Source organism: Amphibalanus amphitrite, unplaced genomic scaffold (genome assembly GCF_019059575.1).
Source record: "Amphibalanus amphitrite isolate SeventyFive unplaced genomic scaffold, NRLGWU_Aamphi_draft 000497F_arrow, whole genome shotgun sequence".
NCBI lineage: Eukaryota > Metazoa > Arthropoda > Thecostraca > Balanomorpha > Balanidae > Amphibalanus > Amphibalanus amphitrite.
The window spans coordinates 235,208-262,669 of NW_024881991.1; the positions used below are offsets into that span (position 1 = coordinate 235,208).

The 27,462-nt window shown below is 49.5% G+C and overlaps 1 protein-coding gene and 1 pseudogene across 1 annotated transcript; one reads left to right on the forward strand and one right to left on the reverse strand.

Moving 5' to 3' along the window:
• The window catches only part of LOC122392701, a 105,844-nt pseudogene that overhangs the window by 73,514 nt on the left and 4,868 nt on the right, over positions 1 to 27,462 (forward strand).
• Positions 17,516 to 18,978, reverse strand: LOC122392702 (protein fosB-like). Its single transcript, XM_043387879.1, has one exon. The coding sequence runs from the start codon at positions 18,850 to 18,852 to the stop codon at positions 17,809 to 17,811; it is 1,044 nt and encodes a 347-aa protein (XP_043243814.1). The 5' UTR covers positions 18,853 to 18,978; the 3' UTR covers positions 17,516 to 17,808.

Below are 27,462 nucleotides of genomic sequence, written 5' to 3' on the forward strand. Positions count from 1 at the left end.
CTCCTCTCTCTCTTCCCTCTTCTGTACTAAGTCTCATTTCTCTCAAGTAGCGGTGGAACACCTTCATTAACGGGGGGGGGGCACTGCCGACTTTTGGTCCCATTATTTTCATGCAACGCCCATAGGCTAATGTTAAAATGCCAAAATCAAATGGCCGGGCACGGTGCCCCCGTGTCCTCCCCGTTCCGCCGCCTATATGTTTCTCTCCCTCGACCCTCAGTATGCTACTACGTGGCAAAACACGTTTTTCAGTCACTGCGTTTCCTATAGTTCGATCGATCTAGCCCGGTAGTTTGTCAAGATTCATAACTACACGACAATTGAGAACGTATGCTCTTAACTATATACATTATCGCTACGGATATAACTTTGTTGATTGTTGTCCATTGACGTGCAGCAAAATTTTCCTAACTACTTTTTCCAGTTTATTTTTAATTATTAATTTGTTCCATCTCAATCCTCAGGCAATCCTTTCGGGGGGCTGTGTCAATGGCAGGGATATGCAAAAATGACTATAAGTAGCGCAGCGCACTATACTCCGACGAATCGCTTTGTCTGTTTTCGTGCGGTAAAAGTACAGTATTACGTTTTGAACAATGTACAATTCAGCGCTTCCGGCTGGTCTGTTCTTTGTTTTATAGAACATCACCGGTAAGTCACTGTTCTTCAGCATGATTTCATAGTGACATACGAGTGCACGTAATACCTATATGGACGAGATGCTTTTCACTTTTTGGCATTGCTATATTTTTCTCTGACATGGAATTGAATAATAACTTTTATCGAATAAGTCCTGTGATGCCATTACATTTATCTTGTTCGAGCAATTTGTGCATTCGTACAGCACTGGTGGAATATATGCCATTTTCTCGTAATATTCATAGAACTCATGGTGTATGCAGACATATGTCGAGGGAGAGGTAACATTCGAGACACTCTGGCCTTTTATTATTAGCATTTTTCTTAATGTTGCTTCCCGGACTTTCGTTTTGAAATTTGACGAAGTTGCTGGAGACGTGCGTGCAATGTTTATCTCTGGGCTCATTTCTGGCTAGTATGTCAGGTCAGGCGAGGCTATGGTTCGACCTGAGAAGAGGGCGGGATGGGATGGCAGGCCGGATGTCTGCCGTTGGTGCCAGGAGAGGGTTAGGGCTACCTCGAGGATGCTGTTTACCAGTCTTCCCAAAACAGGGGCAGCAGCAGCTTATTAACGGACATGTCCCGTGAATGTCTTGGTATTATACAGCACACATGCTCCTCGTACAGTGTACTATAACCATCCACTTGATATCACTTACTACCGTACATGATCTCAAATCCATTTCTGACGGAAAACCACGATCTATTTGGAAACTTGCCGTAAATTAGCTGCATCATATCCGACAAGTTATTTTGTTTACTTAGTCTGAAAATAATAGTAATAACATCTTATAACACACACCTGCGCTGATGTCAGTGATATGATACAACCTTGCCTTGTATGACCACGTTTGCAGGAATGTCTGACCACCGTGCATTGTTACCGTCCGTGCTTTGTCCGTGACTGAGCGGCGCGACATCGCTCTGTTTCCGGAGTTGTACAGAAATGTCGCCGCCGACCCGTCGTGCGCTACCCCTCGGGACTACCGCGGTGTATGGCGGCAGGTCCATATAGTCCGTCCGTCTATACCTCTGTGACGCCAGGTCTGCCCCCCCCCCCGCCCTAGGTCTGCTTCTGTTGATGACGCCAGCTCTGCCCCCCCCCCAGGTCTGCTTCTGTTGATGACGCCAGCCCTGACCCCCCCCCCCCCCCTCCAGGTCTGCCGCTGTTGATGACGGCCTATGGGCGGGGTAACCGCCGTCTATCACCAGACCCAGTGCTGGTGGGGCTACAGCTTCACGCCCTACTACTGGGTGCTGGAAGGACCGCGCTTCACCGTCATCGCGGTAAGCTGGCGCCGGTCCGGCCGGACGCCACCACTAAACCAGTGCATTGGTCGCCCTACCGAGCCGTGCGTGCAGGTCCAACACACAAACACGAACGGATTCTAGCGACGTTGAGCGTGTGAAGTGTCTGGTCGCGGATAAAAAGAAAACCTCACACGATTTTCGAAAGCGATAGAATAAGGACCACAATAATCTTTCATTGTGGAAAAGAACTTATGATAACATTTTAAATCAAGGCACACCAATCACCATTAACTAATATTCTAAAATCGCATGACATTTGTATTTATCTCTGTTTTGATTAGATAGGTATATTTGATATGTGAAATTTTCAGCTTCATCCAAACCGACCTAAAGATAATTGATGGAGAAAGATTCATTCGGTAGAAAAATAGGAACTGCTTTGAAGCATTCAAGCGATTCTGTCGGTAATATCCCGCCCTAAATTGTCAACATCTACCAATATCGCATCCTTATCCAGTTTTTTCGCAATATAAGCAGAAGATGGTGATTCAGGCGAAGGGCGATTGTAGCAAGCAGCCTCAGGGTACATGCTATCAGGATTTCTGCACGCGCCAAGTACAACGCTTATAACTACATAGCTGACAAGTTTCAACGTCATTTATTCCCAGATTCTTTCAGATAAAGTTGGGGCCCCCAGTCACGTGCAACTTTTCCCAACCCCGCTCACGATTTTCATAAGCCTTGATCTATTTTTCTGGCTTGAAGTCTTATCAACTGGGTGGTTTCACACTTAAAGGGACCCTCCCACCTTAACATTAGATTTGAGTTGAGATAGCCAAAATGGGGTCCCTAGCTCACAATTACCGGTTTCGGCACTCACAACATCGAGAAATGCCTTAAATCGGAAATATTGAATTTCAAAATTGCAGCATTTGATTCAGAGGGGCTAATGCATAGGAATACCCCTCTGAATGTGTGACGTCAGCGCAGATATCTAACGATTTTTAAATGTTTGACTAAAACGTTTTGTAGCACGCGGTGGTATATGCTGCTTTGTACGCAACAAGTGCCGCACTTTCAGCCGCCAAACTATTGCTTCCAAATAAACTCGCTAGGAACAGCGGAGATCCAAAAAAGTAAACAAAAGTAAAAGTCTAATATCTTGAAAACGGGTGAATATTTTTCGGTGAACTTTGGTAGATATTCGTTTTCGCTCTTTCTGGACCGAGCGACATCGCTTTCATGCCAATTCATAAACTTTTTTGAAGGTGGGAGGGTCCCTGTGTACGCCACGATGATAAGAACGAAAGAGAACAAATAAAAGACTATACATTTGAATGAATGGATTAATCAACAAATCCGTATAAAAACAGCAGCCTTACAAGCCTTGCGTTCGGCATCCGGAAAATGAGGGATAATTATCCGGGATCACCGGTAATTATTTTGTATTTAATGGACCATTGATGCAATTATAATAGTCACATCCTTAGATTGCTATTGTTTCACTAATGGCTCTTCTCTAGTTGTCATGTCTGTTGTGCACGGTGTCAGCCTAAAACACCGAATGATCCCAGTGATTCCGGATAATTCCCTCTGAATATCCGGATACCGAACGCTCGCAAAGATGAAAAATCATTAGGTACCGTTCAAATAAAAGTATGGTTCAAACTTCAAATCGAAGGTCCGTAAAAATGGCATATGCATTGTGTCATGGGTGACGTCACGATAAAAAACTGCGGTGGTCCAATTGTGATTTGAAAGATTCTCCCGTGCCACCAGGCGCTTTTATGCCTTAACCCTAGAACGCCTAGGGGGGGGGGGGTTGTATCAACCCCCCCCTGAGGTTTTTTCGAAGTGCACGCTAAACGGCTTGTCGTAGCGGGCTGAAATTTTCAATACCCTCTGGGGCAACCTTTGCGCATCTTTTGCCGAAAAAAATTGATCGGGTCATGTCAGGTCACGGAGTTATGACGTCATAAGAGGTACAGCCTCCGGCCGACAGTTACCAAACGTGTGCGCCGAATCCCTAGGTTTTCTGCCGGTGATACCCACATTGTTTGATGGATCATGATGAAACTTCCCATGCATGTTGGGGCAAGCATTGGCTATCGTGTGGTGCAAGAAAATTGACCGGATCAGGTCAGGTCACGGAGCTATGACGTCACAAGAGGAACAGCGTCCGGTACTATTTTTGAAAAGCGCCCGAACCACTATTTTGCTAATTCTTGTCACCTCAATGGGAATATGCAGCAATATTAGCTTCTATAGGGAGCAAATGGACCTCCCAAATCCAAAAATACAATCAGATTTCAAAAATTTAAATTTTGATTTTTCGAATTTCTGTCGCCGACTGTGACCTTGCCGACTTCCGGCGCTCCCAACGCGCCATTTTTAGAGCTAGGGAAACGAAATACATACCAAACGATAGAGAATTGATCAAGGAACACGATAGTGAAGGTTTCAAGTCGATATCTCCTACCGTTTTGCCGCAATCGCCGCGGAAAGTTGAAAAAGTTTGATTTTTTCGGAAAATTTGACCTTTGACCGGTCATAAGTAGGTCAAATGTTGACCTAGGACCAAAAAATATACCACCAATCGCGAGATCTCGTTGAGAGCAATCCGTTGGTTTTTTCCGCTAAGCTCTACGACCTTCCGTTTCGAAACGCCAGGGGGGGGTCGTAACAACCCCCCCCCCTGGTCGTTCGTGTTATGAGAAATGGCCTGGTCGTGCGAGGGAAAACTTCCCATCAAGAACCGTGAAGAGTGCCCAGCGATACCGCGGTTGTAAGTGAACAGTCGTCGGCACTTCCATGTTCCATAAATTTGTAGGTTAATATGCGTGTCACCTACATATTCGCTGCATGTAGGTAGGGTAATTTTAGCACATTGAATTTTTTATTTTCACTAATTGTGCTGTTTAACTTAAATTTCGTTTGATTTTTTTTTAGAAACTTAAGTACCTATAATTGGAATAATTTGGTTTAACTTAACTTTAAAATGCATACCCAAGTATAGGTACTGCATAGCCTGTCAACACACTTCAGAATTGGCAAGCATACAGTCATATACAGTCTTGGTGCATCATACCTCGGTAAAGTTACAAGAGACATTGTTGCTTTGATCCTCATCACATTAGTCAAGTTAAATACAACAATGAAAACTTAGTCCTTAGTTTAAATTGCTAAATCTCAAGTATTGATAGACATATCAGTATAAGCATGGTACTCGCACTTGCATTAGGTATGTAAAAGAATGCCTACCTCTCTAGATTTTCCACGAACACTGCACTGCAAAACAACAATCTCGGACAAAACTGATAAAGTACAAAAACGCTCCCTGGTATCACGGCACCATAAATAGAAGCGACGGAATTTTTCCCATTTTCCTGTCTAGATTGTAGGTGGGACATATCGCCGTGTTCATGAGCTCATGCCGAGCCAATAGCAACCACTAGCGACTAGTGTCAGATTCAAAGATGATGTAAGACAGTTCTTTACAGCCATTACGCTCGAAATTTGTCGAACTGTAACCTATGGAGTATGGATGATACAGGATACCGAACATAGCCAAGATATACGCTGCTCAGAGATGGGCACAAATAGATTGAAGTGGCAGAATGATGAGCGCGATGCATGCAAATAACCGGTACCGGATGTGCCTGACATTTCAAACAGATAAAGGTGGTGGAATGTTGTTCTATACCCTGGGTGGAATACCATCCAGGACGCTCATGAGCTACAAGATCAAACGCGCAGATGCGTGAACGGTGATCTAAGTGCCGTGATGATATACGTCGTTTGGTATTATTGCTGAGGGACATCGGACCAGGCATCGCCCATGGCGCCCATTGCCTGCACCCTAAGACTGGCCGTGGACCGACGGGGAGAACCTGCAGTGGTTGTCATAGGCAGCTGCTCACAGGACGTCATGTGCCGCCCCGGCAACGTATCGCGTCAGTAGCGCCTGTAAGGATCCGGTCAGCAACAGCCAATGGCAGCAGATTTAGTAGCAGAAATGTACTGAGGCCGGCACTAAGCGCCAGCTCAACGCCCTATGACGCATCAGACACGAGAAAGACGAGCGTATACCTATAACTAAATGAAAATATTCGCTTGGAGATGTATGTCAGAAGAGCGAAAATGAGTGATAGATAATTAAAAATTGAACTTGCATTTAGTACCCGGCTGCTTTTCGCATGTAGTGTTCGGCACTAAGAAATTGCTGTAGGTAGACCATGCATGTTAATGTGTTTTATTCTTAATTTACTAGGCTAAGTTTTATGCAACATCTAACTTTGAACCGCCGTTTGCATTGAGGAAACCAGGAGAGCATTCAAACATGGATAGCATGTTCGCAGCTTACGTGGCTCATCTATTTACTTTTACCTTTGAGCCTATTATACCTACCTACTGTTTTATTGACACAGCGACGCCATCCAAGAGCCAACTCATACCGTCAGTTGAGTCTGTGCGGCCGCCTTATTAACCCCATCTGAGCGTTCTCGGTAAGGTCATGGCCCTCAGTGCGGTATGCGCCATGCAGAGACGACGGCAGCTAAAGATCCCCGAAGCGTCAACGCTGGATGATTGAGCGGATTATTCCAGGCAGCTCAGTGCCCACTCATGGCTCCAGCGCTCTCAATCAGCCGGCACTGCAGCTGCCGCTGCCAGCAGCGCGGACCGTTTGTCCACGGCACGGACGCAGGTCGAGCGGCCGGAGGTCCTCAGCGGGCCAACACAGGGCGCTGCTCTACATACAAGTGGCTGTTCAGCGCCGGAGGCCTCCTCAGCCCCCCCCCCTCCCTCCGACGGGGGGTGTTGATAGTCCATGACGTCACTGCGGACTCTGTCCGCCGCAGCAGGCCCGAACAGCGGCTAGGGGCGGAGGAGGGGCGGGGGGGGGTGACCACACAGGAAGCGACTATCGTCCTCTCGTATCCGGTCGTGACGGCGGCGCCCCTGAGCCCCCAGGGCAGAGAGGCGGAGGAGACGGGGAGAGAGGTGGAGGAGACGGGAGAGAGCATCAAAGTGGGATCTCTGATCATCCAGGACGGAATGAGCCGGGAATTAGACATACAATGCTTTCCAGGAACCATATGCATCGCAGAGAGATCAGACCAAAGTGCTCTGGACTAATTATGGCACACACTTAAGAGGTGGGTTGCATTAATTGCGAATTAAGCAACATCTGAGCCAACGGGCATAGACTGTCCTTTCCTTATCCGTTGGATTAGGGGTTATTTTGTTCGTTTGCACTACTTTTTCATTTATTTCACTGTAAGTAAATCAATTTGTTTCGATATATCATCCTCCACCACTCCGCCCGGTGGAGTGACTTGCTGGTTGCTCGGCGGCCTCTGATCAGTCATATACGGGGCCCAGCTACAGGCAAGGCCGTCTGGCTGCAGAGTAACGAACGTGACTACACGCGCCGCCGCGGCCTCTGTCGACCTCGTGACGTCATCAGCGGGCGGGCGGAGCAGGTCAGCACCTGTCCGTGTGCAGTGTGCAGTGTGCAGAGGCGGACTGCACGCTGCAGGCGAGCTGTAACGGGCGAGAAGGTACTGTACCGACCGGACGTCAGGGGAGTTACGGCTGAGATAACGAGAACGGGGGATTGTTCTGCGGTCGATGTATGTTCTGCTGCACAGTGGACAGACTGATCAGACTGAGCCAGACTGTCCAGACTTAGCCAGACTGTCAGACCGCAGACTGCGTTAGGTGCGAGCTGGGGAACCAGTTTAGACCACAAAGGTCACACACATCTCAGTCCAGTGAGAACACTGACATGGCGGAGCGATAGCTGAAGGAGGAGGGGAGGGGGAGGGGGGCGGCATTGAGGAGGGGCGGGGGAGGGGCGGCATTGAGGTCAGCTGATGGCCTCGACAGGCACAGGATGGATGGCGGAACTTTCAACTTCACTGAATCCCAGCAGACAGGAAACAATGGGCGAATGTACTCTGGAGACCGGACGTCTGTGGCCTGCCATCGGATCGAACAAATTCGCCAAGCATTCTAGAATAAATCATCAGTTTTCACATCGTCAGTTCTCACATGCCGAACAGATAATTTGCCAATTTTTGATAATTTGCATAAACTACCTTATCCTTCACATGAAGAAATTCAAACGACAAAAGAATGAAGCGGTCCATTCCACACGATGAGCTAATTTCAATGCGGCATATAAATTGACGTAGCCAATAGCCATACCGTTTGTCTAGAATTTCGATTCCCTGTGGTTGCGCTCACATGCTCATTACAGTGTGAACGGCGTGAGCAGTGTTGCAACTGCGCTGCAGCGCACGCAATGGCGGGCTCGGCATTCATCGTTCCTATTGCATGAACGATGATTGACGATTGCATCAGAGAATCTGAGCTTTTCCTCATTTTGCTCTATGTCGGAGCGACTGCAGCTCGGAAATCACGGCTCCAGTGCGGGATCAGCGGGTGAGGTTGAAGGCGCCGGGCCGCCGGTGGCGTTCACGGCTGCCCGGGCCGGCCCTCAGCGCCGGCCGGCCGGGCTCACGTCACCCCGTTTCCTTTCCGCTGAGCGGTGACGTTTTCCTCCGTAATCCATCGGCTCAGTGAAGTTGGCCGGCTGCGGAAGCGGAAGTTGTGGGCCGCGCAGTGTCCGGCGGAGTGTTATCCGTGCACCCCTGCCCACGAATGCCGGTCAGGACACGTAGTTGCACCAGGTGATGTGATCGTGGCATGGGAGTGGCCGCCCCTACCCCCTCACTGCCACACCTGGGCCACTCGGTACGACCGCTGACGTCACCGCCACTCGGTCCGGAGCTCCGCGAATCCAACCGGGCTTACTGCGAACTGGCGCTGACGTCATATCTGCCGGCCGCCCCTGCCCCCGCCCCGGCCGGCCGCGGCTGGCACCGCTGGCTGAGGTACCCCCGCGGGCGGCGCGTCGCTCCGTCTACAGACTCGCCGTCCGATAAGGGCCGCCGAGCTGTTTGTCGATCACCGTGCAGCCGATACGGCGCCGCCGGGGGAGTGTTTGCGGTTCATGGGGCGCTGAGGATTACCGGCTCAGCGTAGAGAGGCCACTCGGCACCGAGAACTGTGCCGGCGCCCCACAGTCGAGAGGTCGCCGCGCAGGATAAAATTAGAACGGTGCCTTTGTTTGACGTCATGGCCACGCAATACATTATTTCATCAGCTGGCCCATGGACCTCTGTTATCCTAACTAATTGGAATCAGAATGTTTAACGCGCGTCATTGCCTATATTAATTATTCACGCAGCATGTATGTAGCTGTACATTTTTTCTCTCAATAGTTTTCCAGTGTGCACTGAATGATTAAAAAGGTCAAAAACTTGACTGATTATTTTCTATGGCACAGGATATATTCGTTACAGCAATAAACGAACACACAAAACTGGCCCCTACAGGAGGAGCGGCCCTTTGAATTACAGCTCGAAGAATGATGACCGCCATCAAGAACCAATTCTTTCAATTCCTGACACGTACGTTATACGTGTCAACAGATTTCCGCCCAGATAAATGGGAGCAGCGACGCCTGCCTCAGTTCGAGGCATTGGGATTCCTGTGCCGCGTCTGAATCGTTTGATTTCCTACCTTGAACACTCCGATTGTTCTACTCATTCATACGGGTCGATCGGATGGCTCGGTAACTCACAAGAGTAAAATGAGTTTCAATATACGAATCACGTCGCCTTATTGCTGCTGAAAAGCATACTGAAGCACGATGATTACTGCCTATTCAGCCATTGTTGCTACCCTGAATGCGAGATGCTGATGATCTTAATTTTCGCGCTAACTGAGTCGTCTGGCCCTTCGTAAACACAAGAACAAGAGCATAGGAAAATCATTATCAACGAAAAGTCAGAGCTGAAAGAAAATAATAAAGAAACTACACTACAAAGTGTTCAAATTCTGCCGATATTCAACGTCAACTCAACCGTTTCTCGTCAGTCGGGTCAGTCGGCTCCCGCAGTTGTGATTCGTAATGGTCATATGCGCTCAGTGATTTGTCTCCACGTTCGCATCAGTCGCGCGCACCTCCCTGCGTAGGTAAGTACATACAGGGTGTCCCAAAAGTAAGGTCATCATTTGTTTTGGCCACACCGCCAAAAATACGCGATGGATAGAAATAAATAGGACATCATATGAAAGAACATTTTATAAAATTTTATTCTGATATACATATGAGTCAATACATTGGCTCGTGCCCCCACATTTGCTGCTTTTCTACATGGCTACCATTTCGGGCCGCGTGCACGAATAGACTGCGTTTTACTTCCTCCACTATTCTGGAGCAATTCTCTGGTGAGATGCCGCTTATGTTTGCTCGGAGGGATCATCCTTTAGTTCTTCCCGGCTCGTTGGGTTGTCCTAAAAGACAACCTTTCCGTTGTGTACCCAGAGAATAAAATATGAAGGTGTAACGTCAGGTGACCGCGGAGGCCATTCACTGGCGTTGCCCTGACTGAAAATTACGCGATCTCACATCCACTCTCGGAGACAATGCATGATCTTCAGGACGGTGCAAGCATAGTCTCCATCCTGCTGAAACCACTGCTGGTTGATGGTGTCGGCACAGCTGCGTTGCGACGAGCGGAAGAACCACTGGGAGGACTTTCGGCCACCTCTCTTGATTTATTTTCACCCGATTCCCGCTGTCGTCCTCAGGACCTCGAAGCACAGGTGGCTAAGTATAATGCCCTGTGCGTACATTCTACCTTTTTTCTGACGTTTTACCGGTTGAGGCGAAACTATGCATGAGTTCAGAGATAGGGCGAGCTGATAGGGCCTGCTTAGGGCCAAAAACTGGGCGGTATTTACCCTTTGTTTTAATGACGGACCCTCTCTAAGAGTTGAATTTCGACCTTCTCAGTTTTATGCCTACTGCTCGGTGTAGTTATGATCAAAAATGGTTTAAGCATGCAAGAAAATAATTTTATGGATGTACCTTGCACGTGTTAAAATTGGAAGTGATTCGGACTCTAACTTCTCGAGATATTTAAGTATTGAATCATGACCTTACTCTTGGGACACCCTGTACAATTGATGCGAAAGCAATTTAATGTATTTGAAAAGGCTCTTGCATGCGACTTCCTTACTGCGGAAAGAGTCTGTTTCGGCCTTTAATCGTAAGCCGTCTTTCGTGTACTCGTTGTCGTCTGTCCACGTCCGTGTGTGTGTTGTTCATTATCTCTGATCTCTCATCCACAACTTTGCTGCATCGTATTATCGTTTCGCGTTATTTTTGTGGCGTATCATTGTTTCGGTGTTTTTTGCGTCCACTTTATTTCTCTGAATACCACCGCGCTCCGGTAGCATCCGTCTACCTTAGTGTTCCGGCTACAGGGTGCCTCGGTCGCTCCGCTTCGGTGTTTTCCTGGTGGCATCACATCACTCCCGATCCCGCTGCGCGGCCAATGACGCGGAATCGTTTGGTTACTCCCCTTCGGCGCTGTCCAAACACTCCCCCTACCCCTCCCCATTCCATCCCATTCAGTCGCCATCGCCGCCACCGGTACAGTCACTGACACCGGCGACACCGCCACCGGCACAGTCGCCGACACCGGCGACGGGCGACACGATCTAAACGAGACCAACACCTGCCGCTGGCGTCCTATCGAGCCAAGTGTCAACGGCACTCTTCGAAAACGGCTGCAACAATAATGTACGATTCACAATTGGGCTTTCAATGAAGTAGGTATTGTTTATAGCACCATCAAATGGTATTTTTACTTCATGTTATTTGTATTAAATCGAATAAGTTGATTGGATGACGTTCCGAAATTGCCTCAAAAGGAACTTCGGATTAGTTTGTTTTCTTGATTGCTTGTCCAATTCACTTCTTTTTAAACTACTTATTTGTTAGGGCTAAGTCCCTAGCAGCAGCTGTGTTCCTAACTTTAGAAATGACTGCAGTTGAAGAGTCCGTCTGGCACGCACATATGATCCGGGTCCGCAAGTTATTCTAAGCAATGGATGCTTAAATTGCGTCGGTTTCCAATCGAAACGTCCTGACCATTTTACCACACAATGGACAGCCAGGCATTTCATTCGCGGATGTATAGACGACTGCTAGCCAGAACACTATATGAACAAGCCTAAAGTTGCAACGAACCGAAAAAAAGTAGCTGAGAGAGACGTTTCGCCATTACCTCGCAAAAATATTGATGACAAAGGCTGAGGAAGAGGGAACTAGAGATAGATAGAGAGAGGGAGAGAGATGGAGGGAGGGAGGGAGGGAGGGAGGGAGGGAGAGAAGGAGAGAGGGAGGGAGAGAAAGAGAGAGGGAGGGAGAGAGATACAGGTCAGGGAGATAGAAAGGAATGGTGGAAGGAAGGCAAAGGGATTGATTTTCCTAAGAAGATCGTCAAAGGCTTGACCAAACTCTCAGTTGAAAGCTCGTTAAAGATTCCGGCGTACGGCGTTCAAACTAGCTTCAATTTGGCTATTTTTTCTTCTTAATCTTAACAGTTAGGACGAATGAATCCAACGCTATGTTCTCTTATGAAAATCCAGTTTCAATGAAGCTATGGACCCTAACCTTCAACCTAATTGAGTTCAGGCTGATGGTTTAGGTCATTGGAGCCTGGAGGTCAATTTAATGATCAGGGGCCGTATTCACGTCGATCTTTTTCGTAAGAATTTTCTTAAGTTTGACCTACTTCTTAAGTAAATTTTTTTAATCACGTGAACTCCATCGATAAAAACTTAAGAAGTGTCGACGTGAATACCAAATTATACTTACGAAAGAAAATCGACTTACGAAGTCGACGTGAATACGGCCCCAGGTATTTCAGCTCATGCTGACAGCTCAGGCCACGATAGATGTCAATCACATGTTCCCCAGTCAGTGAAAATATTCGATTTCACATGCAATGCTGTCGCAACGGCATACCTTCTAGTGTAATTATGTTTATAATGATTTCTTGATTTCTTTTAGCACTGTTTTGAGTTATATCCCAGTACAGTTAGACTTGGTGACACGGTCTTGGTCGCGGTCAGTTGCTAGGAGGTTGCAAACTTCATTTGTGAGATAAAAGGCTTGCGTCACCTGAGGCTAAGAACCCGCTGCGTTGAAGTTGTCATCGGTGTCCAAAACACAACAGGGATTCCCGGCCGGGGGAAGAAAACTCCGCAGGAACTGCACTTTTTGCAGGGGGACGGTCAAGGGACGGCAATGAACTTCATTCGTTCAAATTCAATGCTCGCATACAAGTCATCTGTGTTGCATCCCCCGCAAGGGAAATGTTCGGGAAGTTTATGATTCGATAAAGTATTGGAAATATTGAAAGTTGACTCATAATGGTTGAAAAAATAGGAAAATATAGAGGAGTCTCTTTGGAACTTAGTGGTTTTGATATTAGGTTGGAAAGTTATTACTTCTACTATCTATGCATTTTGGCCATACACCTGCCTACACCCATCGTCTAGCTGGTAATTCATTGCGATTACCGTATCGTGAAATCCACCATGATGCTGGTATTTGGTGGCTCTCAAGAATGTATGCCATTTCAATCAGATGCTGATTATGCTTCTCGCAAATGACGCAATGTATTCCATTGCCAGTATAATTGCCTGGCGCTCCAGCTGACAAATCCTCTCGGCTCTCGGTCATGTCGCTGTGAGCGGGACATGTGACGCCGACCGGAACGGACCTCACTGCCGTGGCGCAGGGCGTGATCTCGCGCGGGTGACCTTTTCCTACTCATGTCACCGCTCTCAGAGCCCGGCTCTATGACGGGTACTCGCGAGACTCGGCGACAGCTGCGGGTCGGCCGCGTCCCAGGGAGGCTGGTCGGACCAGGAAGCACCGCCTTCCCATGAAGGAGCGCCGGCGGCGGCGGCGCCTATCAGTTGGTTTCCAGTGGCTGAACGGCGATGGCGGCAGCGCGCTAATGCATACACGGCTCGCGGAGTCTGTCGCCGCGTATGTGACATCCATCAGCGCGCAGAGATGGACCGGAGCCCCCCTCCCCCAGTCGGTACAGCTCAATATGGATCTCACTGCGAGTCATGGAATAGTGGCTCAAAGTAGGTATACATAGGCGGAAGTCATCAACGCCACTGTCCGCCAGCTGCAGCCGATTACTGTGCTTGGTCGCCTCCTGTTCATTAGACGGTCTTCCTTCATTGCAGTAACTTGAATCAGTTTGTCGCTACATGGCCTGGCCTGTAAACATACAACAGCTCGACGCCTTGCATGCACCGATCTAAGGACGAATGAGTAAGAGTTTGCCGCGTAAAACCCAAAGCTGTGTCTAGCGATGCATAAGGCGTATATAACACATTTGCATTTCGGATGTAGGTCTGCCATTTTTTGTCAAACTTCGTCACTTCATTCTGCCAGCTATTGCACAATGCTGGCACCCCTAAAAATAGAACCATTGGAGCTAGTTCCGTTCTAAGCGCCTTGCCATTGCCCTTTCATGATACAATTTACATAGGTATTAGAACATTTTTTCCCTAAACACGCTCTGAATTTCCCACCGTAACGTAAAAAAATCGTCCCTTGTTTTCTCTTTGCCTTTCGGATATGTTTAACGTTTCTGTACTGATTACGGAGCGAGCGAAGCGAGCGGAGTCGCAATTTATACTGAGATTTCGAGCGAGCGGAGATTTCGCAACTTTACACTGCTTCCATAAAACAAGTTTTTGGGACAACACGGCCAATTAACTAATCTAGCTAACAGGATATTAACATTTTATACATCACACAAGGTACGTCTGTCATAAAAATGAAAAAGAGCTTACTATGCCGGGCTTCCCCCGGCTTCCTCTACCTGTAGTGAATTTATTGAAGTCTATTGAGACAAAGTTTCAAAAAAATCGGTCGAAATTTTTTTGAGATATCGAGGTTTTAGTGACGTCATGATTTCTTGAGTTTTCGACCAAAAACGGCATATGTTCAAAAAATCATATAAAATCACAGAATGAACATACAGACATGTCGTAAATTAGCCTGTTAATACCATGAACAATCAAATGGCTATCTTCGATTATTGATTATCGTTCCGCATTTTCCAAAATCTTGAACTGAATCTTGGCAATTTCTCGTGACTACTTCACGACCATGATACCTACATGCATTTCTTAAATTCAACTTTATGAACCAACCACGTACACATATGATAAAATGAATGTCACCATCGTGCTCTACGCCCAAAATTACCCATAAAACATGCGTCACAGGCTGCGAATATCAGTTTTGATTTTCGGAGATATGTGCCTACCCGGTTAACCTGACCTTGACCCTGAGTCCTGACCTATGCTTGACTGACCCCTACATGGAGCTGGCACTCTTGCAGGCCTTATATGAAGGATTTTGCACCGTTTTGACAGAGTTTATGACGAGAGGCGCCCATTGCGAAGTCCTGAAGTCCATGCTACTGAAAGCCCGATTTCAGGTGTTGGGCCTGACCTTGACCCGATCTGTGACCTCAAAATTTAACTTTAAAGTACTTATCTGAAGCGTCTCGTCGCGTTCTTTCGTTTGTCGCCTCGTGCGTTTCGCTGTGCCTATTGGTTCTCGAGTTATCGGCTGGGGGCGTTTAACGCCCCCCCCCCCTGCAGCAAACGGCGGGTGGCGAAATACCCCAGCAACTGCCGGGTTAATGTTGTTCTATGAAGAACAATTGCATATTAGCATATTTTAACTAAAAAGCAGTGTATCTATTCCTAGTGTATAATACTAACTGTAACATTACTGACTCCTCTCACCTTTAAAAGCTCGACGCTCATGTGACAAAAAGCTACACTGCCATTTATGGCCGATAGAGTGAATGTCTTTCAAAGTCCACGAGCCAATCCGGCCACGCAAGTCCTCGACGACCTATATCTTCATGACCATGTGCGATAGATGGTGCGGCTCGCCGCCAATCAGACCAATCCGCCGCTCCTGTTGAGCCGCTGAGCCCCAACTAATGATCGTATGACCAAGCGGTATGGTGGCATCTTCTGCCTCCACGTGCGTGCTGTAATCCTGTCTGGGCCGGCGCGGGATCTGGGGGGGGGGGTCGGGGGGGGGGGGGGCTGATGTCAGCGGCTGACGGTAGGTAATGATGCTGACGCGCCGCCGTCTCGGGCCGCCGCCAATAACGAGCGCTGGCGATGAGCGATGAGCCCGCGGCGCTGCCCGGTGGCCATCCGCAGTCCGCAGCTACCGCCGCCGGCGCGGGCCGAACACCAACGAGCACCTCCTCGGCTGTGCACGAGACCAGGGGCGATGATAACCTGCGGAACGAGCGGCCGCCGGCTGGCTCCGCCCGAACGGCGGCGCCGTGCGCTGAGCGGCGTAGTGGTTTATATCAGCGAGTCGTGCGCGCTGGCTCTGAGCGGCGTGGAAGCTTGTCCCAGTGAGTCGCGTACTCCAGCGCAGACTCATGGTGGCATGCAGGCGATTCTCAAGTCCGCCCACACTTTCTCAGAATTTTCGCGGACAGCTGTCGGAAAACGAATCACGACCGGAAGGTGCCGGCGCCGAGTAGACGGCTGTGATTCAGGGACTGGTCATCTAACCTCGTGGCAGGAGGTGGCCACGTGTGGCGCGGCTGCCAGCGTCGTCTCCGCCGCCGGCCCGCCAGCCGCCGCCCGCGCCGTCATCTCCGTTGGTGAACCCCCGCTGCCCACAATCGACGGCCCCCGCCCAGGCTAGGTCAACACTGGAGACAGTGGTGAAACAGGGTCATCTCCTGCTGATTGGAAATAACTGCAGCAATGCAACGGATAGAAATGAAGCTGCATGAAGTTGCTTTGTAAATGAAGTGAAATGCGTTGCTGTTTCTGCACGGGGACTGGGGAGTACCCGTAGTAGTTAGCTAGCAAAACGGTCACAGATCCAAACAAGTTTGCATCGCTTTTGTATTGTGAGCTGAGCGTAATTGTTTAAGTAATCAAATCCACCTTTATTGAGTATTTACGAGCAAAAGGAACTGGGTCCGTAAATTGGTTGAGCATTTACATGCGAGCAAAAGCAACTGGGTTGAGCATTTACATGCAGGCAAAAGCAACTGGTCTGTATATCCGTAAATGTAGCATTGTACTGGTCGGGAGTGGTCATTCATAATGAATTGGCAAGACCGTGGAAATGTGTCGGCCATCGTTCTTTCTTCTAGGTATGTGAGATTGACACCCTACACCTGAAACCACCGGAACTCCAGTAGGGCGTCCGTGACAGGTCATAACACGGTCTATATAGCGCCCGAGTCGTGTTTCGTCGGCCCCGGTAGATGTGGGCCGCGGAAGTTGGCACGTGGCCGGAGACCGGAGCGGGTCTCGGCCCGGTACCCCCTCTCTGCCCCCCCCCCCGCTTCTTCCCCCGTCAGACAGAGGGCCTGGGGCTGAACGGAAAGACGGGAGACGCGCAGCCGACAGAAGGTCGTATGTCCATTTCATTGGCGCTCCACGTGCCGCGAAGGAACTTTAGGGCTCCGGTGTCACCCTCGCTGCATTTCTGACGCGCGGAGCGTTTTTCGGCGAACCGATACTGGGAAGCTGGGGGGGGGGGGGGGGGGGCAGCTGTCATTCAGTTCGGCGGACCCAAACGTCAGTTCGGGAGGCATCGAAATCCCGTCAGCGTCACTAGCAAGTGCGCCTGGTGCCCAACGTGTCAGTTCTGGTGAAAGAGACGGGGTAGATTCATGAAGTTGTATTCATGTTACACTTCACTTCGGTAATAATACCGAATACATGACAAATATAGTGCATAGGTCAACTCCAACAGTACTACATTGATGGTCTCGTTGGCAATTGAACTGATCAGGTAAATAAATAACACGATGATTCGCAAAGCTGTGCGTATATGACAAACGGGTGAACGATATGCAAACTGCGAACAACAGACATGCAATAAATATCTCACTATGTCAACAGGGGAACAGCCACACGTTGTACTGCTCCGTCCAGCCGCCGGCCGGGGTGCGGGTCTCACAGGGACACCAGGTGACGGTCACCAGGGCTCAGCATGTCCCCTCTGCGCAGCTCGGCCTGTGAGGTGACCACGGGTGTGGCCAGCGCTCCGCCACCGCTCACGGGGAGCAGCGGAGGCAGGCCGGTACATGTGACCGGGGTCAGTCCCGTGCCGCCCTCCATCAGCGAGTCAAAGTTGAGTCCCAGGCCGTGCGAGGGCGTGTTGATGGCCACGCCAGGGCCGCTGCTCGGCACCAGTGCCAGCGAGGTGGGCCGCGCCTGTCGGGCCGGGCCCGCCTGAGGCACCGTCTGCTCGAGCCCGGCGGAGACAGCCGGCTGACCCAGGTAGGGCGCCGCCTGCGGCACGGTGGCCTCCTCCGCCGGCTCCTGTTTGACGACGAACGAGCGGCGAGTGGGCGCCGGCGCCGGCTCGTTCTCCTTGCCGATGCGGCAGCAGGGCCGGTGCGACTCTATCAGGAAGTGGAGCTCCTCCTTCTGCGCCTGCAGGTGGCGGATCTCGCGCTCCAGCGCCGAGCGCTCCATCTCCAACTCGTCCGTCTCGGCCTGCAGCGTGTTGGTCAGCGTGACGCGTCGCTGCCGACACCGCGCCGCCGCCTGCTTGTTCCGCTCGCGTCGCAGACGACGTCGGTGCTCCTCCTCGGGCGAGACGGCGTCGTCTCTGGGCCGGCGGCCGCCGCGCCGGTGGCCCTGCGGCGCCGGCCGGGCGGCCGCGTCGATCAGGGAAGGTCCGCCGGCGGAACGGCCGGCGGTGACGGTGGTCACGCCGCCCTGCCACCGGTGCTGGTCCAGCTGAGAGAACGTCACCGGAGGCACCACGAAGCCGGCCTGGTACTGGTGAGCGGCCGGCCGAGAGGCACCACCTTCTCCGGTATCCATCAGCGAGTCTTCAATGGAGCGCAAAGTGGTCGGAGTCAGCGACAGAGTCGGAGTCGTGAAGGTCGGGGCCGGCCGCAGTCCCTCGCTCGTGTTGGTCAGTGGCGAGAGCACTCCCGAAGCACCTCCACACTCGGCGCTGGCTGCACGAGCACTGAACAGCCGCATCGCACCCTCGCTCGTCCAATCAGCCAGCTTACGCAATCTGGTGCGAATTCCTCGTGTCGGGTGCGACTCAGCGCAGGCGTAGCGCACTGTGCACGTCCGCTCACCACCACGGGTAGAGAATGATTCACCTCTGTGGGGCCGGCGCAGGCATATAAACAGGCCCGGCCTCCCGAGTGAAACGTCACAATGTGACGCAAGCGACCTTCGCGAATCGACCAGTGAGAGCCGCGCTCGGCCGGCCGCCGTGCCGACGTCACCGGCGGCGGCCGCGCTGATTGGCTGACGTTGTTTGTGACGTCACCGATGAGTCACGGCCGTACCCGCTCGACAGTGAAGTGGGCCAGCGGCGGCTCGAGGAACGAAATATTTCGGAGAACCGCGTTTCGTGGACCGGAGCGGAGCACCGGATGTGCGGCCGCCGGAACCGCTGGCTTCTGGTGAGGAAGGCTGGAAATAGACGGTTCGGGGATGTGCGACACATCGGAATGGCCGGTCACGTCAATACTCAATGCCTATAGTGCCGTTCGGCCGTTTTACTGAATGGGTAAAACGTAAGAGTGGGATTTGCTAATGCATTGGTTATATTGCTTATGGCATCTCTCATCTCATCTGTGCATTTGATTATCAGATAAACAATTGTATGTTACGGCATCAAGCTACAATATGCAACGTATACATGAAACCATCGCATCACGCGACAAATAACGTTTCGAGCTGTGCCGATACAATCGATCCATCAGTTCCAACATGGATTGGTCTGCGGGCAGTGGCAATAGCGCAGCTATGGCTATGAATTGACACCCAAAATAAAGTTTGGTTTGGTAATTCCAGGGTACATCTGCTTGCATGGGTGGAGCACCTGCCCCGGCCACCCCGGCCGTGGCCGGGGTAACTTTCAGCCTACCCCGGCGCGGCCGGGGTAACTTTTCTACTCTTGTAAATCCTAAAAGCTGTCTCCATACGAGAAAAGAAAACTCACGCTCTTCGAATGTTGACTTCCATGGGCGTAATATTGCAAATCAGGTAGGTATTTACCATTTACTTAACTTGCCATAATCTCCAACCCTAAGACCCGCGTGTGGTCGCCAATGCCAAGATTGCTCTCACATCCTGTTCAGTTTCGAAATTTTGGCGCGCCTTCGGCGCACTTTTTCAAAACTACTGTTTGACCTCATTGCCTTCAACTGACCTGCCACCAACCGCAACCACACCCGTTTATGAGCGTACCCGTCAGGGTGCTCATAAACACCGAGCGGCCATCATGCTTCGAACTCGGACTGTTGTAACCGGGCCGCGTGCTCTCGCCACGCGGAATCCAACGCTCTAGCAACTGAGCTACGAGACCGGGACCGGTCGATATTCCTGGATCGACTCCCTGTTTGTATTATAAGAGCCGTCCAACATTGAAAAAGGCTACGCCCGTGGATGTCAGTGACCTATTTTAGTGCTTTGCTTGGTTCGATCTGTCAATTTCTCTGTAAAGCTTCTACTATGGTGAGTTGTCTTTTTGTAGCTATTTTGAGACACAATAAAAAGCTGAAAACGCAACATTTAGGTACTCAAAATGGCATATGGTTTGGTTTGGGTTCGGTGTGAAATTGGAAGTTTAAGTAAAAAGAAATAATAATTTAAAAGGAAATTGCATTTTCGATCATTCCAAAAATATTATGAATAATACGGTGTCGGATACAACGCTCATCCTTGAGCAAACACAGCATCCTATTCCATGCGTCAGAATAGGGGTTTGATGATGACCGTTGAGAACAACGTGAGTATATCGTCTTCCCGCGACTAGGTATCGGTCGCCGGCCGGGGTAACTTTTTCAAACATTCTCCACCCATGTCTGCTTGCTGAGTGCTATAAGTGGCTTCAACAACCATTTCAGAAAGTTTGGAAGAAAAATGAGATACTATGGCCGTTTGACTTTTCGTTCCACTTTCCATTCCACTAGGCCTAGGGTCATTTTATGCTGCATTTTATTTCCATATCTATGCCACACTTGCGTACAATATAAGAAACATGACCGAAGGTTTGTTGTCAATAGTTAAAACGCTATTCGTTAGAATTGTGCTTTTCTATTGAAAAACAAATCTGAGTTCCCTGACAATTTGGCGAAAGTATTCGTTGTAGCACGGCGAACGCTGACATGTATCCTTCCATAGCAATGTCACTGTCACTGAGGAGCGTTTAAGTCCACGGCAGATGAGCTTCGTCTCATTGTCTTCATCTGCATACAAATGAAGCTCTCTCCCTATGATTTCGGTATGGATAACTACTTGAGACGGGTTACACAACACATTTGTCTCACATTTGTCTATTGCTACTCAACATGGATAACTACTCCTCGCTCTGGCCCGTGTGAGAAGTTACACGGCTGAACCGCGCTCGGTCGCTCGCCGGGGCCGCGCCGGCCGCGGCGGCTGTGACCTTTGTGTCAGTCAGGCGCCATGCCGCGGGCCGCGGCCGCTCCGAGTGCGGGCCATATCCTGTCATACATAATGGAATGTCGAGAGGAGGCACCGGTGGCCGGGGCGCCCCACTGACGGAACTGCTCTGCAGCTCGGCTCGGCGCTACCGCCGCTCCCCAAATGGATGCGCCGTCGTTCCCGCCGCTCCATCGTGAGCAATTGAACGTTAAAGTGACAGGTAAAGTGGCAGAGAGCGAGCAGTTGTGGTGAACTGTCGGCTTTCCAGAGTCGGATGCTTCTATTCCCGTGGCAGTTGGCAGGAGTGATAGCATTCTCAGTTTCCAGTCATGTCTGGTATGTTGCTCATCATGGGACGTCCTTCTGGTTACAAAAGAAAATCTAAAACAGTGATATGAAATAACCAGAATCTCATACAAGCTTTAGTATTTTTAGTTTTATGAAATTAGATTTCTATGTTAACTTTCACTCGCTCTTGAGGTTCATCCGGTCTTTGTTTTTATGATTTCAGGAGAACGTATCCCATACGAGTGCCGTTGCATGTGGTTTTAGCACTTGCAAGTTCAGCTGCTTGAACGGCTAATTGCCGCTTAAAACATGCTTGTTCAGCACAACAGTGAATTGATTCGTTCCAGTGATCCAGGGTTCGTATAGGTTCTATGTACACTCGACATTATGTCATATTGATCAATTAACTATATGTGTGACATTATATACATTTCACAGCAGCCCATCTCCATCCCCTTTGCTGTAAATACGACCGTTGTTGCGGCCTTTGTTTTGATGCTTAGATCAACGAATTTTCCTAGATTTTCACACAGGAAAACTATTTTCCTGAAATAAAGCATCATGCCTTAGGTATTTGGTAACTACATGTTTTATAAGCACGCATGCAGCAGATGTGTTAGATGAAGTTATCATATCTTGCAAAGCTCAATAACGGTCTTCATTGGCAGCGCAACTAAATTAGGGATCTCTTTGTGTGTCGAGACTTACGAAGGACTTGGAGGATGAGAGGAAACGACACTGTGAAGGGTTCTTTGGACAATGAAAATAAATAGGCCGAGGTGGATAAGTAAAAGAATAGGGGAATCAACGGGATTCTGGATATTTTGTAGGCCGATTGTGGACATTTTTTGTTGCCAAAGCTTGAATGAGAGTGATTACTTATCCGAGTAATTAAACTTTTTCCGGAATCCGGATCGTGATGGGCGGGAGATATTCTTTCCCCGCGGGTGTTGTGGTTGGACTGTCATGAGAGCCGATCCGCCCCTCCCTCGCCCCGACTCAGCAGTGCCATTTGTTTGTAATTGCACTCCGTTCGCCGGCGATGACACGGCCGTTATTTCCACTCGGACGGCAACAGCGGGTTCAACAGTGTGACGTCACAACTTTCACAAGGTCACCGGACGCCCAGACACGCGGCACGCCCCCGTCGCGTGGCGGTCGCGGCGGCTGTTGTGGTGTGACGTCACACGGTGGCCCGGGGCGGAGCCGTGACGTCATGACCGGCCGAGCGGCCAGCGACAGGCTCTCGTGGAACTGGTATGACGACATAGGGCGGGCTGTGGCGTACTACGACGTAACAGAGCCGTACTCCAAATACCTGGCGCGTAGTAGTGAGAGTCGCTGCTCTGCTGTGATGGGTTTCGGTATACAGGAGTTTTTAATTACTTTAATACGCAGCTGTGTGAGTAATGGCCTTACTCAGATATTTTAATATAACTTTATACCAGTCAAAAAAAGCCAAAGAATTGACACTCTAATCCAATAGAAGACTCAGCTCCTTCAGAACCTTTCTACGTCAGGTGAAATTGCGCGATAGGCCATCAGGCGGACGGTCAAGGTGAGCCGCGTTTAACTTGATTAAGCAATACGGATCCTTCAATGCTCGATTTTTTAACACTCTTTCTTCTCTATATACAATGACAATCGCTCGGTAGACAATCAATCGGTATAGATCCCAACCGTGGCGAGTCTAAAACACAATTAGTATGTCGTAGGATCGGACCACATCGGCTCGACTGCTGTTAGACGGCCGCGGGGCCAAGAGTTCCCTTGTTCTCTTGCTTTTGAAGTTATTTTAGACGTATCGAGACGAACGAGTAAAATTTTAGAAGACAGTTCACGTTTATGATGTACAAAGTCAAAGAGCCACTAGCTGAGCATCCGAGAACGTCAGTTGCAACTTGCAATTCCTCTCATCATAGACCTGTGTAAGCCGAGATGAGCAAAGGTCTATGATTTCATTCATTATCAAATAGCATTGCCCTCACCGCACTGCCCAAACAACCCACTATTATATAATTGGCTGGTTACACAGTACACACAAAGCTGGAGGTAAGTACATGAACCGGTTCCAAGTTTGTGACGCACCGAATTCCGTGTGACGTCAGACTAACCAGTTTCGCCCAGCGATAGGATAACGGCTGGCGGAACCGGTTCGGTCTATCGCCTCGGTAAATCTGGATGACGTCAGCCGTCGCCGCCTTGGAAACGCGTCGCGCCACTTCACCGTGGTGGCTGGGTGTAGTTCGGACTAGCGGAGCGCGATGTGACGTAGCGGGCGGAGGAAACATGTGACGTCATTCAGTGGTTCTCAAACCTCAGAACATGCCAGTCATGTAGGTAGTGCAGCCGACGCAATGGTCCGTGGCTAATCTGTCTACCAACATTGATTGCAACATCGTGTTGAAACAAAACGGGTGTAAACAGTTGGAAATAAAAAAGATGTACGACGTAGAATAAAGCTGACGCTTTTTCAGGGCCTCGTCTAACATGTTAATTGGAGGGGGGCAAACCCCCGCAGTCACCGGCCTGCCGCCCCCCCCTGCAGTCAGGGTAAAAATGTCACGACTGGGGGGGGGGGGCGGCAAAAGCGAAAAGGCAAATGAATTTTTACTGCAAGGCGTCAGTGCACATAAAAATAAATGCGTATAAACGAAACATGGATGCAATGCAGAGCACAGAGATATACCCGATTACCTCTGACTGTTTTCACGTGTTTATTTTGTTTACCTGATACCATTGTTTTTTTTTCTTCGCTCAGCAATCCGTTACATTTCGGGTTTTCAGGCGACCCAAATCCGGGTGTCCCGCATATTCTCTTTCTCGTATTCTCCTGTTGTTTCTGTGCTCGAGGCGTCAATCTGTTGTTCCTACCTTTCGTCGTCCTCACTACGCGACGTCGAACTTCTGGCTGGACGGTCACCGGTGTGCGGCAAGAGAAGCTCCTAATCGTAATGAAGCAGGCTCCCATTCTGGGTAATCGTAAGCTCATGTTGGTGGTCTGTCTCTGGGGACGGGAAAGACTAGTGTGGGCTAACAGAGGCCGACGTGGGTCCAGATTCCAGAAGCTGGCACTGGCCATCAGAGCTCGGCACCTGACGCTCATATGCCGTTGGGGCCCGTTAGAAACCGATGTGGTTCGCAAAAAAGATATGCGTTCGTAATAAATTGCTAAGATAAGGTCAATGTTCAAGTCATTTGAGGGCATTAATTGTTCATTTCGCTCGATTATTCTAAGAAAATATTTGGTTTCAACGTTTTAATTCTACCTTGCACGAACAGAGGAGCAGAAGCGCATACAAATAAGTGATGGCTCCCTTATGGCCATAACGGGAGCAAGATTCTTAGATAAATGGAAATAAGTCGTTAAATTTGAACTCCGATGAACAGTAAAGCATTCATTAGAGGCTGAAATCGTAAACAAATAACCTACTTAAAAAGGTGTAGCGGGTCCAAAAACTAAGGTTTCATTCTTTGTTTTGCTTATTTCTGTCTGGTGGGCCAATGTGAGGGGGTTATAAACTAATGCAAAGGCATGGGTCGGATGTTCTACTATTTTTATTTATCTAGTGTTAAAAAAGTTCATCAGGTTTCCGGGCTGTGATGCAAAATCAGTGGCCTAGATCCGGTGAGAAAACAGGATTTGGGGGTAACCTAGGTTTGGCTCCCTGAGTCCCTGCCCCCCCCCCCGGAAAATCTCTTAGACGAGGCCCTGCGCTTTTTGCAGCTCACGAAGTGTGTATGAAGTTTGAATGACTTTCCCTGCGTGGTGTCCCTTGACCGTTTATTTAGTCTGACCACGACGCGAGGAAAAGGAGACACTAGATGCGACATGATGATGCGACGCCATTCTCAATTTTTTCCGTCTAATTTATGCATATGAATTGACATTGCACGTCGAACGGGAGACCGATGTTATTAGACTATCAGTAGGTTATTTGAGTTATTTCTCCTGCAAATTTCGGCATTGGCAATAATAATTTCAACCGCACTTCTCAACAGCTGTCGAAATATTGCGCTGCCCAGCGATTCATCTCTCCCACATCTCGAAGACGGAGAATGTCTCAGCTGATCGAGTACAATAAATTACGTACGGCGGTGCCATCGGTCGTGTCAGACATCCCCGGTGTGTGGGCGGCGGGGAGGGGGGGAGGAGGGCATGTCCTCCCCCTGGACGACTGAGCCGACACAGAATGGATGGGACACGCGCCAGACTGTCGACAACAAATCTCCCCACGACAGACGCGGCGGGCCAGTCCGATCCAGGGCAGCGGGGCAAACGGGACGGCTGGAATGCAGATTGCAAAGCCCATTACCACATAACTAACATATGATAAAACTTCGTGATTTTCTCAAAGGTACTAATTATGCAGTGTTAGTTGTTTGACATTTTATTTCTCTCTTTTTGCAGGTTAACATACTTTTCCTTCTCAACATTCTGCGCATTCTGATAAAGAAATTAAGAGGCCCTCAAGCCCAGGAAAGTCCACGAGAGACAGCAAAGGTCAAGTAAGTGCCGACAAGTTCCGTCGTGCTGCGTGCTGATAATTGTGTGGTGCATTCTCACAGAAATGGCAATTGGCATAACAAGCAAGGGCCTTCCGAAAGGGGAAACCGTAAACACCATAGCTATCACTATCTGTATGACACAGTAAATCCATTCAGTGCCCGTTAAGTGCATGGCAGTTGCAATACGGCAATGGCTTCTTTGTTACACGAGACGTTTAAAAATAAATAGCAATGGTTAGCTCAGGGTAATGTGCTTTGTCCGCCTTGATTTGCTTCGCATTATCAAATGGTGTCATAGTTATTGGCTTCGGGCGGCATTTATAAATAACAACAGCTAAAAATCATAACTCTTTTACAATCAGGCCCACGCGAACCTAGAAGGACAAAGCTCAATGCGGCATTTAATTCCAGACTATAGACCCCGTTCCTTTACCCAAAGACCAACAATAAAGATACAAAAGAACACAAAAGAACCACAATGCAGGTACTGTGATTACCGTTAGCCGGTGATCATTACTGCATTACTGCTGAGCGGCCTGGCAGCAGTTATTTATCTCTCTGACCGGTTACGGACGGCGCTGGGTGGTCAGTCGATCGCCCGAGGGTACCGGCAGCCTCTGATGGACATCGGCGAATTTGGGGAGCTTCAGCCGCCGGGGACTGTATACGAGTATACGGGACTCCCCCCACGACTGTGCTAGCCCCCCCCCCCTCCCCGGCTAGTGTCCGGGGCGTACCCGCCGGCGACTGTCCGGGACAAGTGCCACGCCCGCCGGCGACTGTCCCCCCCCCCCTCCCCCCCTCGACTGTCCGCGCCGCGCCCCGGGCAGCGATAGCGTCTGTCGAAAACCGATCGGCCAGTGGCTACTCCTGATATACGACAATTGGGTGGCTCCTGGTCATTGAACCTTACCAGCAGTGGTCGACGAGTAGGCTTTGGTCGCAGAATTGGCAGTAAAGAAGGGACGACGGATGGGATGACGGAACATGATTAGAATGACGATGAGCCTTCAGACCCCGATAATTGCGTCGTTTGAGATATTCGGGCAAAAACGGCACAGCTGTGACGAACTGTGTAATAGCACTGCATCGCCTATCTTCTGTGAACACTGAGCAGTGAGCATTCATATGCTGATCAGGTATTTTCTGACACAAAAACTGGATCAATGACTGATACCTATCAGTGAGCACTGAGCTTAGATTAGATGAAAATAGTTTCGCTAATCAATTTTCAGACATTCTGGGATATATTCCTTTCTATAGGTACGAAGAAAGGCATATATTTTCTCCCGTAATCTTGCTTCTCTCTCTTCTCTCTCCCACCTCCCCCTCCCTCCCTCCCTCCCTCCCTCCCTCTCTCTCTCTCTCTCTCTCTCTCTCTCTCTC